General features: G+C 50.8%; 1 protein-coding gene across 1 annotated transcript in view; it reads left to right on the top strand.

The window, feature by feature from the left end:
* The window catches only part of LOC122556769 (hexokinase-1-like), a 38,305-nt gene that overhangs the window by 13,882 nt on the left and 7,652 nt on the right, over nucleotides 1-16,771 (top strand). Inside the window, exons 4-9 of the mRNA XM_043703907.2 lie at nucleotides 200-316; nucleotides 480-575; nucleotides 1,259-1,358; nucleotides 7,542-7,731; nucleotides 13,982-14,137; nucleotides 14,337-14,567. Of these exons, the coding sequence (XP_043559842.2) occupies nucleotides 200-316; nucleotides 480-575; nucleotides 1,259-1,358; nucleotides 7,542-7,731; nucleotides 13,982-14,137; nucleotides 14,337-14,567 (890 nt within the window). The remainder of the gene's footprint in view (nucleotides 1-199; nucleotides 317-479; nucleotides 576-1,258; nucleotides 1,359-7,541; nucleotides 7,732-13,981; nucleotides 14,138-14,336; nucleotides 14,568-16,771) is intronic.

Below are 16,771 nucleotides of genomic sequence, written 5' to 3'. Positions count from 1 at the left end.
ATAACATGAACATTTCTTTGTTCTTCATTAGAACACAAGACATCCCTCTTTAGGGTCAAGTAACCATTTGTTTGGACAAACACTTCCTTTTGCAAAATAATCCAATGACTGATGACTTGCATTGGCTTCATGCTGAGGTGATTCATTTTGTTTGAAGCTAGCCTTATTCTGGGACAGACTAATCTCTGCTCTTTTGTAGCTCTTTGATTACATTGTGGACTGTATCATAAAGTTCCTGTCAAACCGAAACATCAAGGAGCCTCCTCCTCTGGGATTCACTTTCTCCTTCCCCTACCAACAGACTGGCCTAGATCAGGTGAGAACTCAAGTGACTGATGTGTCTGCCTCATTTCTGTCTCACTCAGTACATTCCGACCTGTATCAAGTTATACTCAGAGCTTTACGTACACCCTCTAGGGTGGTGAACATCACATTTCAGATCAGGCTGTAATTAATTTCAACTCTGCTCAACTCTGTAGGGGATCCTGCTAAACTGGACCAAGGGATTCGATATTCCAGACTGTGTAGGAAAGGATGTTGTACAGCTGTTGCGAGAAGCTATTCAACGTCGGCAGGTAATAACTTTCAGTTCAGGTGCTCAGGGTGACAGACCCAGACTCTCTGACCCGGTATCTAACTGACCAGCCACCCTGGTAACTGACTGACCTGATGTCTAACTGACCAGCCACCCTGGTCACTGACTGACCCAATATTTAACTGACCAGCCACCCTGGTAACTGACTGACCCAATATCTAACTGACCAGCCACCCTGGTAGCTGACTGACCTGATAACTGACTGACAGTGTTAACTGACTGATCCATTACCCTCGTAACTGACTGACCTGGTAACTAACTGGTCCAGTAAGTGACTGACCTTCCTAACTGACTGATTGCCTACTCTGATAACAGGCTGACCTAATAACTGACTAACCTACTAACTGACAGACCCTGGCAACTCACCGATAGCTGACTGACTGACCCTGGTAACTGACAGACATAGTATCTGGCAGACTTGCTAACTGATAGACACAGTAACTAACTGACATGCAAACTGACGGACCCAATAACTTAGAGAACTGCTAACTGATTGATCTACTATCCTGATAACTGACTAACCCAGTAATGGAATGACCTTGCTATCTGACTAACCTGGTAACTGACTGACACGGGTAACTCACTGACCCACTATTCTGGTATGACTGATATGTTTCTCTGGTAATTGGATGATATTTTCCTTGTAATAAGTGTGCTTTGCAGGAATTCGACCTGGATGTAGCTGTCATTATAAATGATACTGTTGGGACACTGATGTCATGTGCTTATGAGGATCCAAAGTGTGAAATTGGTCTCATTGTAGGTGAGTGTTGGCTTGAATGTGTCCCAGAGTGCAAGGAGTGATTGATAATACAGATTAGTCAAAGCTCAGGATACAAACAATAGGTGTGTTGGGTGATACTGTGCTGTGTGTGTTGAGTGACACTGGGCTGTGGGTGTTGGGTGACACTGGGCTGTGGATATTGGGTGACACTAGGCTGTGGGAGTGGGTGACACTGGGCTGTGGGTGTTGGGTGACACTGGGCTGTGGGTGTTGGGTGACACTGGGCTGTGAGTGTTGGGTGACACTGGGCTGTGGGTGTTGGGTGACACTGGGCTGTGAGTGTTGGGTGACACTGGGCTGTGAGTGTTGGGTGACACTGGGCTGTGAGTGTTGGGTGACACTGGGCTGTGAGTGTTGGGTGACACTGGGCTGTGAGTGTTGGGTGACACTGGGCTGTGAGTGTTGGGTGACACTGGGCTGTGAGTGTTGGGTGACACTGGGCTGTGAGTGTTGGGTGACACTGGGCTGTGAGTGTTGGGTGAGACTGGGCGGTGAGTGTTGGGTGAGACTAGGCGGTGAGTGTTGGGTGAGACTGGGCTGTGAGTGTTGGGTGAGACTGGGCTGTGAGTGTTGGGTGAGACTGGGCTGTGAGTGTTGGGTGAGACTGGGCTGTGAGTGTTGGGTGATACTGGTCTATGTGTGTTGGGTGAGATTGGGAGTGGGTGTTGGGTGATACTGGTCTGTGGATGTTGGGTGATACTGGTCTATGTGTGTTGGGTGATACTGTGCTGTGTGTGTTGAGTGACACTGGGCTGTGGGTGTTGGGTGACACTGGGCTGTGGATATTGGGTGACACTAGGCTGTGGGAGTGGGTGACACTGGGCTGTGGGTGTTGGGTGACACTGGGCTATGAGTGTTGGGTGACACTGGGCTGTGAGTGTTGGGTGAGACTGGGCTGTGAGTGTTGGGTGAGACTGGGCTGTGAGTGTTGGGTGAGACTGGGCTGTGAGTGTTGGGTGAGACTGGGCTGTGAGTGTTGGGTGAGACTGGGCTGTGAGTGTTGGGTGAGACTGGGCTGTGAGTGTTGGGTGAGACTGGGCTGTGAGTGTTGGGTGAGACTGGGCTGTGAGTGTTGGGTGAGACTGGGCTGTGAGTGTTGGGTGAGACTGGGCTGTGAGTGTTGGGTGAGACTGGGCTGTGAGTGTTGGGTGAGACTGGGCTGTGAGTGTTGGGTGAGACTGGGCTGTGAGTGTTGGGTGAGACTGGGCTGTGAGTGTTGGGTGAGACTGGGCTGTGAGTGTTGGGTGAGACTGGGCTGTGAGTGTTGGGTGAGACTGGGCTGTGAGTGTTGGGTGAGACTGGGCTGTGAGTGTTGGGTGAGACTGGGCTGTGAGTGTTGGGTGAGACTGGGCTGTGAGTGTTGGGTGAGACTGGGCTGTGAGTGTTGGGTGAGACTGGGCTGTGAGTGTTGGGTGAGACTGGGCTGTGAGTGTTGGGTGAGACTGGGCTGTGAGTGTTGGGTGAGACTGGGCTGTGAGTGTTGGGTGAGACTGGGCTGTGAGTGTTGGGTGAGACTGGGCTGTGAGTGTTGGGTGAGACTGGGCTGTGAGTGTTGGGTGAGACTGGGCTGTGAGTGTTGGGTGACACTGGGCTGTGAGTGTTGGGTGACACTGGGCTGTGAGTGTTGGGTGACACTGGGCTGTGAGTGTTGGGTGACACTGGGCTGTGAGTGTTGGGTGACACTGGGCTGTGAGTGTTGGGTGACACTGGGCTGTGAGTGTTGGGTGACACTGGGCTGTGAGTGTTGGGTGACACTGGGCTGTGAGTGTTGGGTGACACTGGGCTGTGAGTGTTGGGTGACACTGGGCTGTGAGTGTTGGGTGAGACTGGGCTGTGAGTGTTGGGTGAGACTGGGCTGTGAGTGTTGGGTGAGACTGGGCTGTGAGTGTTGGGTGAGACTGGGCTGTGAGTGTTGGGTGAGACTGGGCTGTGAGTGTTGGGTGAGACTGGGCTGTGAGTGTTGGGTGAGACTGGGCTGTGAGTGTTGGGTGAGACTGGGCTGTGAGTGTTGGGTTACACTAGGCTGTCGGTGGTGGGTGACACTAGGCTGTCGGTGGTGGGTGACACTGGGCTATGAGTGTTGGGTGACACTGGGCTGTGGGTGTTGAGTGATACTGGATTGTGGGTGTTGTGTGATACTGGGCTGTGGGTGTTGGATGAGACTGGGCTGTGAGGGTTGGGTGACACTGGGCTGTGGGAGTGGGTGACACTGGGCTGTGAGTGTTGGGTGACACTGGACTGTGAGTGTTGGATGACACTGGACTGTGAGTGTTGGGTGACACTGGGCTGTGGGTGTTAGATGACACTGGGCTATGGGTGTTGGGTGACACTGGGCTATGAGTGTTGGGTGACACTGGATTGTGAGTGTTGGGTGACACTGGATTGTGAGTGTTGGATGACACTGGATTGTGAGTGTTGGATGACACTGGGTTGTGAGTGTTGGATGACACTGGATTGTGAGTGTTGGATGACACTGGATTGTGAGTGTTGGATGACACTGGATTGTGAGTGTTGGGTGACACTGGATTGTGAGTGTGGGTGACACTGGGTTGTGAGTGTTGGGTGACACTGGGTTGTGAGTGTTGGGTGACACTGGGTTGTGAGTGTTGCGTGACACTGGGTTGTGAGTGTTGGGTGACACTGGGTTGTGAGTGTTGGGTGACACTGGGTTGTGAGTGTTGGGTGACACTGGGTTGTGAGTGTTGGGTGACACTGGGTTGTGAGTGTTGGGTGACACTGGGTTGTGAGTGTTGGGTGAGACTGGGCTGTGAGTGTTGGGTGAGACTGGGCTGTGAGTGTTGGGTGAGACTGGGCTGTGAGTGTTGGGTGAGACTGGGCTGTGAGTGTTGGGTGAGACTGGGCTGTGAGTGTTGGGTGAGACTGGGCTGTGAGTGTTGGGTGAGACTGGGCTGTGAGTGTTGGGTGACACTGGGCTGTGAGTGTTGGGTGACACTGGGCTGTGAGTGTTGGGTGACACTGGGCTGTAGGTGTTGAGTGACACTGGGCTATGGGTGTTGGGTGACACTGGGCTGTGAGTGTTGGGTGACACTGGGCTGTGAGTGTTGGGTGACACTGGGCTGTGAGTGTTTGGTGACACTGGGCTGTAGGTGTTGAGTGACACTGGGCTATGGGTGTTGGGTGATAATAGGGGTTGTGGGTGTTGGGAGACACTGGGCTATGAGTGTTGGGTGACACTGGGCTGTGAGTGTTTGGTGACACTGGGCTGTAGGTGTTGAGTGACACTGGGCTATGGGTGTTGGGTGATAATAGGGGTTGTGGGTGTTGGGAGACACTGGGCTATGAGTGTTTGGTGACACTGGGCTGTGGGTGTTGAGTGACACTGGGCTATGGGTGTTGGGTGATAATAGGGGTTGTGGGTGTTGGGAGACACTGGGCTATGAGTGTTGGGTGACACTGGGCTGTGAGTGTTGGGTGACACTGGGCTGTGAGTGTTTGGTGACACTGGGCTGTTGGTGTTGAGTGACACTGGGCTATGGGTGTTGGGTGATAATAGGGGTTGTGGGTGTTGGGAGACACTGGGCTATGAGTGTTTGGTGACACTGGGCTGTGGGTGTTGAGTGACACTGGGCTATGGGTGTTGGGTGATAATAGGGGTTGTGGGTGTTGGGAGACACTGGGCTATGAGTGTTTGGTGACACTGGGCTGTGGGTGTTGAGTGACACTGGGCTATGGGTGTTGGGTGATAATAGGGGTTGTGGGTGTTGGGTGATACTGGGCTGTGGGTGCTGGGTCAGATTGGGGGTGTTTATTGGGTAATACCTGGCTGTGGGTGTATGACGATACTGGGTTGTGAGTGTTGGGTGACACTGGGCTGTGGGTATTGGGTGACCCTGGGCTGTGGGTGTTGAGTGACACTGGGCTGTGGGTGTTGAGTGATACTGTAATGTGAGTGTTGGGTGAGACTGGGCTGTGCGTGTTGGGTGACACTGGGCTGTGGGTGTTGGGTGGTATGTGGCGGTGGGTGATTGTGTGCTGTGGGTGTTGGGTTATACTGACTTGTGTGTGTAGGCTGATACTGGGCTGTGGGGGTTGGGTGATAATGTGCTGTGGGTGTTGAGTGATACTGTAATGTGAGTGTTGGGTGACACTGGGCTGTGAGTGTTGGGTGACACTGGGCTGTGAGTGTTGGGTGACACTGGGCTGTGAGTGTTGGGTGACACTGGGCTGTGAGTGTTGGGTGACACTGGGCTGTGAGTGTTGGGTGACACTGGGCTGTGAGTGTTGGGTGACACTGGGCTGTGAGTGTTGGGTGACACTGGGCTGTGAGCGTTGGGTGACACTGGGCTGTGAGCGTTGGGTGACACTGGGCTGTGAGCGTTGGGTGACACTGGGCTGTGAGCGTTGGGTGACACTGGGCTGTGAGCGTTGGGTGACACTGGGCTGTGAGCGTTGGGTGACACTGGGCTGTGGATGTTGGGTGATACTGGTCTATGTGTGTTGGGTGATATTGTGCTGTGTGTGTTGAGTGACACTGGGCTGTGGGTGTTGGGTGACACTGGGCTGTGGATATTGGGTGACACTAGGCTGTGGGAGTGGGTGACACTGGGCTGTGAGTGTTGGGTGAGACTGGGCTGTGGGTGTTGGGTGACACTGGGCTGTGAGTGTTGGGTGAGACTGGGCTGTGAGTGTTGGGTGAGACTGGGCTATGAGTGTTAGGTGAGACTGGGCTGTGAGTGTTGGGTGAGACTGGGCTGTGAGTGTTGGGTGAGACTGGGCTGTGAGTGTTGGGTGAGACTGGGCTGTGAGTGTTGGGTGAGACTGGGCTGTGAGTGTTGGGTGAGACTGGGCTGTGAGTGTTGGGTGAGACTGGGCTGTGAGTGTTGGGTGAGACTGGGCTGTGAGTGTTGGGTGAGACTGGGCTGTGAGTGTTGGGTGAGACTGGGCTGTGAGTGTTGGGTGAGACTGGGCTGTGAGTGTTGGGTGAGACTGGGCTGTGAGTGTTGGGTGAGACTGGGCTGTGAGTGTTGGGTGAGACTGGGCTGTGAGTGTTGGGTGAGACTGGGCTGTGAGTGTTGGGTGAGACTGGGCTGTGAGTGTTGGGTGAGACTGGGCTGTGAGTGTTGGGTGAGACTGGGCTGTGAGTGTTGGGTGAGACTGGGCTGTGAGTGTTGGGTGAGACTGGGCTGTGAGTGTTGGGTGAGACTGGGCTGTGAGTGTTGGGTGAGACTGGGCTGTGAGTGTTGGGTGAGACTGGGCTGTGAGTGTTGGGTGAGACTGGGCTGTGAGTGTTGGGTGAGACTGGGCTGTGAGTGTTGGGTGAGACTGGGCTGTGAGTGTTGGGTGAGACTGGGCTGTGAGTGTTGGGTGAGACTGGGCTGTGAGTGTTGGGTGACACTGGGCTGTGAGTGTTGGGTGACACTGGGCTGTGAGTGTTGGGTGACACTGGGCTGTGAGTGTTGGGTGAGACTGGGCTGTGAGTGTTGGGTGTTACTGGGCTGTGGGTGTTGGGTGATACGGGGCTGTGGGTGATGGGTGATACGGGGCTGTGGGTGTTGGGTGTTACTGGCCTGTTGGGTGTTGGGTGTTACTGGGCTGTGGGTGTTGGGTGATATGGGGTTGTGGGTGATGGGTGTTACTGGGCTGTGGGTGTTGGGTGTTACTGGGCTGTGGGTGTTGGGTGATACGGGGCTGTGGGTGTTGGGTGTTACTGGCCTGTTGGTTGTTGGGTGTTACTGGGCTGTGGGTGTTGGGTGATATGGGGTTGTGGGTGATGGGTGTTACTGGGCTGTGGGTGTTGGGTGTTACTGGGCTGTGGGTGTTGGGTGATACGGGGCTGTGGGTGATGGGTGATACGTGGCTGTGGGTGTTGGGTGTTACTGGCCTGTTGGGTGTTGGGTGTTACTGGGCTGTTGGGTGTTGGGTGTTACTGGGCTGTGGGTGTTGGGTGATATGGGGTTGTGGGTGATGGGTGTTACTGGGCTGTGGGTGTTGGGTGATACGGGGTTGTGGGTGATGGGTGTTACTGGGCTGTGGGTGTTGGGTGTTACTGGGCTGTGGGTGTTGCGTGATATGGGGTTGTGGGTGATGGGTGTTACTGGGCTGTGGGTGTTGGGTGATACGGGGTTGTGGGTGTTGTTGATACTGGACTGTGGGTCCCCATTTATGTGATCCTGATTTTGTGCTCTCCCTGGCTCTATACAGGGACTGGCACCAACGTGTGTTACATGGAGCAGATGAGGAACATTGACAAATTGGATGGTGATGATGGATTCATGTGCATAAATGCAGAATGGGGAGCATTCGGAGACAGTGCGAAGAGACCACTTCAGGACATTATGAATGAATTTGACGAGCTGGCAGATAAACGGTCTCAGCATCCAGGACAGCAGATGTAAGGATTGGATCTTTAGTGAGGGTTTGGAATGATTGCACAGCTGCTGTGTACTCTACACTTTGCTGAGTTATCCCAGCTGATTAACCTCCCCCCACAGTCCACATACACGCTTCTCTCTCAGTCATCTCAATAAAGGTGATAGATGTCACTTTTACCACAATCCCATTCGGTCACAGCATTTACAGTGAGTGTTTCCACCCCTAGCATACTCACATCAGGGAGAACATTTCACTCTGGATGAAACACTTCCGAAATGTTGCTCAGTTACTCAATACAAATCCTTCACTGCACTGCTAATCCTCATTTCCTTCATTTCTGTCACTAGCCACAAGTAGTCTTTCCACGACCACTCGTTCCCACCCTCAGATTTCCTATTGGGGCAATGGTGACACTATCTCAATCTAATGTTCTACCTGTTCCAAGGTGAGGATCTCCCCTGTTTCAGGGTTAGTGTCTCTCCTGTTTAGTGGAGAGGGTCTCCCCTGTTACAGAATGAGGGGCTCTCCTGTTCCAGGTCAATGCTGCCACCTTGTTTCAGGGTGACAGTCTCTCATGCTTGAGGGTGAGGGTCTCCCCGTTTCAGGGTGAGGGTCTACCCATTTCAGAGAGGAGGTCTCCACTGTTTCAGGATGAGGGCCTCCCGTGTTTCAGGGTGAGGGTCCCCCCTGTTTCAGGGTGAGGGTCTCCTGTGTTTCAGGGTGAAGGTTTCCTGTGTTTCAGGGAGAGGATCTCCCCTGTTTCAGACTGAGGGTCTCCCATGTTTCAGGTTGAGAGTCTCCTGTGTTTCAGGGTGGGGGTCTCCTGTGTTTCAGGGTGAGGGTTTCCTGTGTTTCAGGGTGGGGGTCTCCTGTGTTTCAGGGTGGGGGTCTCCTGTGTTTCAGGGTGAAGGTTTCCTGTGTTTCAGGGAGAGGATCTCCCCTGTTTCAGACTGGGGGTCTCCTGTGTTTCAGGGTGGGGGTCTCCTGTGTTTCAGGGTGAGGGTCTCCTGTGTTTCAGGGTGAGGGTTTCCTGTGTTTCAGGGTGAGGGTCTCCTGTGTTTCAGGGTGGGGGTCTCCTGTGTTTCAGGGTGGGGGTCTCCTGTGTTTCAGGGTGAGGGTTTCCTGTGTTTCAGGGTGAGGGTCTCCTGTGTTACAGGGAGAGGATCTCCCCTGTTTCAGGGTGAGGGTCTCCTGTGTTTCAGGGTGAGGGTCTCCTGTGTTTCAGGTTGAGAGTCTCCTCTATTTCAGGATGAGAGTCTCCTGTGTTTCAGGATGAGAGTCTCCTGTGTTTCAGGGTGGGGGTCTCCTGTGTTTCAGGGTGGGGGTCTCCTGTGTTTCAGGGTGAGGGTCTCCTGTGTTTCAGGGTGAGGGTCTCCTGTGTTTCAGGGTGAGGGTTTCCTGTGTTTCAGGGTGAGGGTCTCCTGTGTTTCAGGGTGGGGGTCTCCTGTGTTTCAGGGTGGGGGTCTCCTGTGTTTCAGGGTGAGGGTCTCCTGTGTTACAGGGAGAGGATCTCCCCTGTTTCAGACTGAGGGTCTCCTGTGTTTCAGGGTGAGGGTCTCCTGTGTTTCAGGGTGAGGGTCTCCTGTGTTTCAGGATGAGAGTCTCCTCTATTTCAGGATGAGAGTCTCCTGTGTTTCAGGATGAGAGTCTCCTGTGTTTCAGGGTGGGGGTCTCCTGTGTTTCAGGGTGGGGGTCTCCTGTGTTTCAGGGTGGGGGTCTCCTGTGTTTCAGGGTGAGGGTCTCCTGTGTTTCAGGGTGGGGGTCTCCCCTGTGAGATTCTCTCCTGTTCCAGGATCAATGTCTCCCCTGTTCCATGTTGAGATTCTGTCCCGGTTCAGAGCAAGGGTCTCTCTTGTTCAAGATTTTTCATGCCCTCTCTTATCTCTCCTAATCCCTTTCTGCAGCTCCCTTCTGGCTATCCTGTATCCCTCCACTGCTCTGTCTGAACCTTGTTTCCTCAATCTTATGTAAGCCTCCTTCTTACTCTTTACAAGACATTCAACCTCCCTCGTCAACCAAGGTTCCCTCACACGACCATCTCTTTCCTGCCTGACAGGTACACACATATCAAGGACACGTCGTATCTGTTCCTTGAAAAAGTTCCACATTTCCACGACATCCTTCCCTGACAGCCTATGCTCCCAACTTATACTCCTCAGATCCTGTCTTACAGCATCGTATTTACCCTTCCCCCAATTGTAAAACCTACCCTGTTGCACGCACCTATCTCTCTCCATAGCCAAGGTGAAAGTCACAGAATTGTGGTCACCATCACCAAAATGTTCACCCACTAACAAGCCCATCACTTGTCCCGGTTCGTTACCAAGTACCAAATCCAATATGGCCTCCCCTCTGGTCGGACAATCTACACACTGAGTTAGAAAAGCTTCCTGGACACACTGCACAAACACCACCCCATCAATCTACTTGATCTAAAGAGCTTCCAATCAATATTTGGGAAGATGAAATCGCCCATGACTACTACCCTGTGGCTTCTGCACCTTTCCAAAATCTGTTTCCCAATCTGTTTCTCCACATCTCTGCTGCTATTGGGGGGCCTATAGTAAACACCCAACAAGGTGACTGCTCCTTTCCTATTTCTGATTTCAGCCCATACTACCTCCAAAGGCAATCCCCCTCGAACTGACTTTCTGCAGCCGTTATACCATTTCTAATTAGCAACGCCACCCTCCCTCCTTTTTTACCACCCTCCCTAATCTTACTGAAACATCTGTAACCAGGAACCTCCAACAACCATTCCTGTCCCTCTTCTATCCATGTTTCCGTGATGGCCACAACATCGTAGTCCCAGGTTCAGGACAGAATCCACGCCTTAAGTTCACCCACCTTATTTCTGATACTCCTTGCATTGAAGTATACACACTTGAACCCATCTCTGTGTCCGCAAGTATTCCTGTCAGTGTTACCTTCTCCACAGCCTCCCTACGTACTTGGACATCCTGACAAACAGCTAACCTACTTGCTGGACTACAAGTCCAGATCCCATCCCCCTGCCAAATTAGTTTAAACCCCCCCCAAAGAGTGCTAGCAAACCTACCCCCCAGGATATTGGTGCCCTTCTGGTTCAGGTGCAACCCGTCCTGCTTGTACAGGTCCCACCTTCCCGAGAATGCAGTCCGATTGTTCAAATACCTGAAGCCCTCCCTCCTACACCATCCTTGCAGCCACGTGTTCAACTGCACTCTCTCCCTATTCCTTGCCTCACTGTCACGTGGCACCGGCAACAACCCAGAGATGATGACTCTGTCCGTCCTAGCTTTTAGCTTCCAGCCTAACTCCCTGAGCTCTTGAATGACCTCCCCATCCCTCTTCCTACTTATGTCGTTGGTGCCAAAGTGCACCACGACTTCTGGCTGCACACCCTTCCCCTTAAGGATTCTGAAGACACGGTCCGAGACGTCTCGGACCCTGGCACCCGGGAGGCAACAAACCATCCGAGAGTCTCACCCATATCCACAGAACCGCCTGTCTGTCCCTCTAACTATAGAGTCTCCTATAACTAGCGCTCTCCTCCTCTCCCCCTTTCCCTTCTGAGCCTCAGAGCCGGACCTCGTGCCAGAGACCCGGTCACTGCAGCTTACCCCTGCTAGGCCTTCCCCCCCCAACAGTATCCAAACCGGTATACTTATTGTTGAGGGGAACGACCACAGGGGATCCCTGCACTGCCTGCTTCCTCCCCTTCCCACCTCTAACTATTACCCAGCTACCTCTGTTCTCTGGCGTAACTATGTCCCTGTAGCTTCTATCTATCACTCTCTCAGCCTCTCGAATAATCCTCAGTTCATCCAACTCCAGCTCCAGTTCCCTAACGGGGTCTGTGAGGAGCTGGAGCTGGCTGCATTTCCTGCAGATGAAGTCGGCAGGAGCATCGGTGGTCACCCCTCCCTCAATCATCCTGCAGGAGGAACATTCTGCGCTGCCGTTACTCTACACTTAGTCACCAAAACAAGAACACTGAGTAGCTTACCTGTGAACTTTTAAGTGAGGTTAGAGGAAGAGGATGGGAGGGAGGCCCTACATTGTGGGCCTGGAGTCTAGAACATACCCACTCAAATATCAATCACTTACCTTCCCGACCAGCTCTGCGCTCCAACTTCACTTCCGCCCAGCTCGCGCTGCTCTCTGCTGTGAAAAGAAAAGACCGTTGGCGTCGAGGTAAGTTCTTAAATATCAATCACTTACCTTCCCAACCAGCTCTGCGCTCCAACTTCACTTCCGCCCAGCTCGCGCTGCTCTCTGCTGTGAAAAGAAAAGACCGTTGGCGTCGAGGTAAGTTCTTAAATATCAATCACTTACCTTCCCAACCAGCTCTGCGCTCCAACTTCACTTCCGCCCAGCTCGCGCTGCTCTCTGCTGTGAAAAGCTAATGCGTATGTGAGAAACATGAGAATGACGAGAACGAGGGTAGGTCCGATCAAGATAAGTAGTGGGAGACTGTGTATTGAGTCGGAAGAGATAGGAGAGGTCTTGAATGAATACTTTTCTTCAGTATTTACAAACAAGAGGGACCGTATTGTTGAAGAGGAGAGTGCGAAACGGACTGGTAAGCTATAAGAGATACTTGTTAGGAAGGAAGATATGTTGGGTATTTTTAACAACTTGAGGATAGACAAGTCCCCTGGGCCTTACGGGATATATTCTAGGATTATGTGGGAAGCAAGAGAGGAAATTGCAGAGCCGTTGGCAATGATCTTTTCGTCTTCACTGTCAACGGGGGTGGTACCAGAGAACTGGAGAGTGGCGAATGTTGTGCCCCTGTTCAAAAAAGGGAATAGGGATAACCCCGGGAATTACAGGCCTGTTAGTCTTACTTCGGTGGTAGGCAAAGTAATGGAAAGGGTACTGAGGGATAGGATTTATGAGTATCTGGAAAGACACTGCTTGATTAGGGACAGCCAGCACGGATTTGTGAAGGGTAGGTCTTGCCTTACAAGTCTTATTGAATTATTTGAGGAGGTGACCAAGCATATGGATGAGGGTAGAGCAGTGGATGTAGTGTACATGGATTTTAGTAAGGCATTTGTTAAGGTTCCCCATGGTAGGCTTATGCGGAAAGTCAGGAGGCATGGGATAGAGGGAAATTTTGCCAGTTGGATAGAAAACTGGCTAACCGGTCGAAGTCAGAGAGTGGTGGTAGATGGTAAATATTCAGCCTGGAGCCCAGTTACAAGTGGAGTTCCGCAGGGATCAGTTCTGGGTCCTATGCTGTTTGTAATTTTTATTAATGACTTAGAAGAGGGAGTTGAAGGATGGGTCAGTAAATTTGCAGATGATACGAAGATTGGTGGAGTTGTGGATAGTGAGGAGGGCTGTTGTCGGCTGCAAAGGGACTTAGATATGATGCAGAGCTCGGCTGAGGAGTGGCAGATGGAGTTCAACCCTGCCAAGTGTGAGGTTGTCCATTTTGGAAGGACAAATAAGAATGCGGAACAGGGTTAACAGTAGGGTTTTTAGTAAGGTGGAGGAGCAGAGGGATCTTGGGGTCTATGTTCATAGATCTTTGAAAGTTGCCACTCAGGTGGATAGAGCTTGTAAGAAGGCCTATGGTGTATTAGCGTTCATTAGCAGAGTCGTGAATTCAAGAGTCGTGAGGTGATGTTGCAGCTGTACAGGACCTTGGTTAGGCCACATTTGGAGTACTGTGTGCAGTTCTGGTCGCCTCACTTTAGGAAAGATGTGTAAGCTTTGGAAAGGGTGCAGAGAAGACTTACCAGGATGTTGCCTGGAATGGAGAATAGGTCGTACGAGGATAGGTTGAGAGTGCTAGGCCTTTTCTCATTGGAACGGCGAAGGATGAGGGGTGACTTGATAGAGATTTATAAGATGATCAGAGGAATAGATAGAGTAGACAGTCAGAAACTTTTTCCCCGGGTACAACAGAGTGTTACAAGGGGACATAAATTTAAGGTGAAGGGTGGAAGGTATAGGGGGATGTCAGGGGTAGGTTCTTTACCCAGAGAGTGGTGGGGGCATGGAATGCGCTGCCTGTGGGAGTGGTAGAGTCAGAATCATTGGCGACGTTTAAGCGGCAATTGGATAGGTACATGGATGGGTGCTTAAGCTAGGACAAATATTCGGCACAACATCGTGGGCCGAAGGGCCTGTTCTGTGCTGTATTGTTCTATGTTCTATGTTGTTCCCAGGTGAGGGTTTCTCCTGTTTCAAGGTCAGTATCTTCCCAGTTTCAGGGCAGGGTCTCACCAGAGTTTGCATCTCACCTCTCTCTCTGTCTCCTATCCCATCCACAGCTTTGAGAAGATGATCAGTGGGTTGCTCCTGGGTACGATTGTTCAACATATTCTGTTGAAGCTCAAGGAGAAAGGAGTTATCTTCTCGGGAATCAAACAACATCGACTCGATCATCACGGCCTCTTTGAAACAAAGTACCTGTCAGTGATAGAAAGGTAGAGGAATCATCTGACCATTGGTGTTTTATATTCACACCAACTCTGTATCTCAGAGTCATGCTGTGTTCTCTGCCTGGTTATTTCACTGTACCTTCTAGCTCAAAAACCCACTGTGGTCCTCTGTCTCAGAATTAACACGTAACCATGTGAGTATGTGTGTCGCTCTAAAATCTCACTATTCTTTTCTCCCTCTCAGTGATACTGATGACCTGCTGAATGTGAAATCTATTCTGGAAAAGTTTGATCTGTCCTCTGGGATTGAGGACCGCCGTTTGGTGCAGAAAGTTTGTGAGGCAGTCACGCAGAGAGCAGCTCGGCTGTGTGCGGCTGGGCTCGCTACTGTGCTTGAGAAAATGAGGGAAGCCCAGCAACAGGATCACATGATGACCATCGGGGTGGAGGGGTCCTTGTACAGACTACATCCTCAGTAAGTCTCAGAGTGCTCCATTTACAATTAGCTTACCAACACACACTGTCCCCACTCGGTCAACCCGTAAGACCATTGGAAATAGGAACAGGAGTAGGCCATTCATCTCCTTAAGTCTGCTCTGTCATTCATTAGGATCATGGTTGTCCAACATTTGTCATGTCTTACTTCCCTGCCCTTTTCCCTTGATCTTTTGATTTGGATCAATCTCAGCTGTAAATATACACAAGGACTTTACCCTACAGCTCTCTGTGGCAAAGACTCACAATACTCAAAGAAATTCCTCCTCATCTGAGTCTTTAAGTTGGTCCTCCTTAATTCTGAGATTATGCTAGACATGCAGGAACCATCCTTTCAACATTTACTCTGTCAAGCCCCTTAAGAATCCTTTATGTTTCAATGAGATCATCTCTCATTTTTTCAAACTCTAGTCAGTAGAGTCCGTTACACCATAAGATATAGGAGCAGTGTTACACTATTTGAGTGATTGAGTCTGGTCCGACATTTGATCATGGCTGGTATGTTTCTTAACCCCATTCCCTGGCCTTCTCCCTGTAACCCTTGATCTCTTTACCAATAAACAGCCTATCCATCTCTGTCTGAAACACACTCAATGACTTGGCCTCCATAACTTTCTGTGGCAATGAGTTCCACAGATTAACTACCCGCTGGTTGAAGAAATTCCTCCTCATCTCATTTCTAAAGATTCATCCCTTCACTGTGAGGCTGTGCCCTCAGGTCCTAGTCTCTCTTACTGATAGAAACATCTGTTCCATGTCCACTCTCTCTCAGTCTTGCAGTACATTTCATCCCTCCAAACTCTATCAAGTACAGACCCAGTGTCCTCAACTGCTCCTCATATGACAAGCCCTTCATTGCCAGTATGATTTTCATAAACCTCTTCTGGGCCCCTCCAATGCCAGGACAAAGTTCCTTAGATTCAGGACCCAAAACTGCTCACAATATTCCACATAAAGTTTCATCTACAGCCTCAGCAAGTACATCTCTGCTCTTGTATTCTAGCCCTCTTGAAATGAATGCTAACATTAGAGTCATAGAGCCATAGAGATACACAGCACAGAAACACATCCTTCGATCCAACTCGTCCATGCCGCCCAGATATCCTAACCTAATCTAGTCCCATTTGCCAGCACTTGGCCCATATTCCGCTGAACCCTTCCTATGCATATAGCCATCCAGATGCCTTTTAAATGCTGTAATTGTATCAGCCTCCACCACTTCCTCTGGCAGCTCATTCCATATACCCACCACCCTCTCCATGACAAAGTTGTCCCTTAGGTCCCTTTTATATCTTCCCCCTCTCACCCTAAACCTATGTCGTCTAGTTCTGGACTCCTCCACCCCAGAGAAGAGACCTTGTCTACTTATACTATCCATGCCCCTCATGATTTTATAAACCTCTAGAAGGTCATCCCTCAGTCTCCGATGCTCCAGGGAAAATGGCCCCAGCCTATTCAGCCTCTTCCTATAGCTCAAATCCTCCAACCCTGGCGACATCCTTGTAAATCTTTTCTGAATCCTTTCAAGTTTCACAACATCCTTCCAATAGGAAGGAGACCAGAATTGCACACATATTCCAACAGTGGCATAACCAATGTCCTGTACAGCAGCAACACGACCTCCCAACTCCTGTAGTCAATACTCTGACCAATAAAGGAAAGCATACCAAATGCCTTCTTCACTATCCTATCTACCTGCAAATCCACTTTCAAGGAACTATGAATCTGCACTCCATTGAGACCTTGGATGGCAGGTTCATAGTTCCTTGAAAGTAGAGTCACAGGTAGATAGAATAGTGAAGAAGGCATTTGGTATACTTTCCTTTATTGTTCAGCAACATTCTGTAGGACCTTACCATTAATTGTATAAGCTTTGATTTGCTGTTCCAAAATGCAGCACCTCACATTTATCTAAATTAAATTCCCATCTGCCACTCCTCAGCCGTTTGGCCCATCTGATCAAGATCCCATTGTACTCTGAGATAACCTTCTTCGTCCTTTGTTGGAGCCTTTGTCCACTACACCTCCAATTTTGGTGTCATCTGCAAATGTGTTCACATCCAAATTATTTATATAAATGACTTGCATTTACCTCCCTAACCACCAAGTGACCTGCATGCTAACCCTCAGAGAATTCTGAAAAAGGACTCCTAAGTCCCTTTGTACTTCAGATTTCCAAAGCCT

Source organism: Chiloscyllium plagiosum, unplaced genomic scaffold (assembly GCF_037043375.1).
Source record: "Chiloscyllium plagiosum isolate Xiang-an unplaced genomic scaffold, Cpla_swu_hap1 HiC_scaffold_16, whole genome shotgun sequence".
Taxonomy (NCBI): Eukaryota; Metazoa; Chordata; class Chondrichthyes; order Orectolobiformes; family Hemiscylliidae; genus Chiloscyllium; species Chiloscyllium plagiosum.
This window is presented reverse-complemented; position numbering and strand designations above follow the sequence as displayed.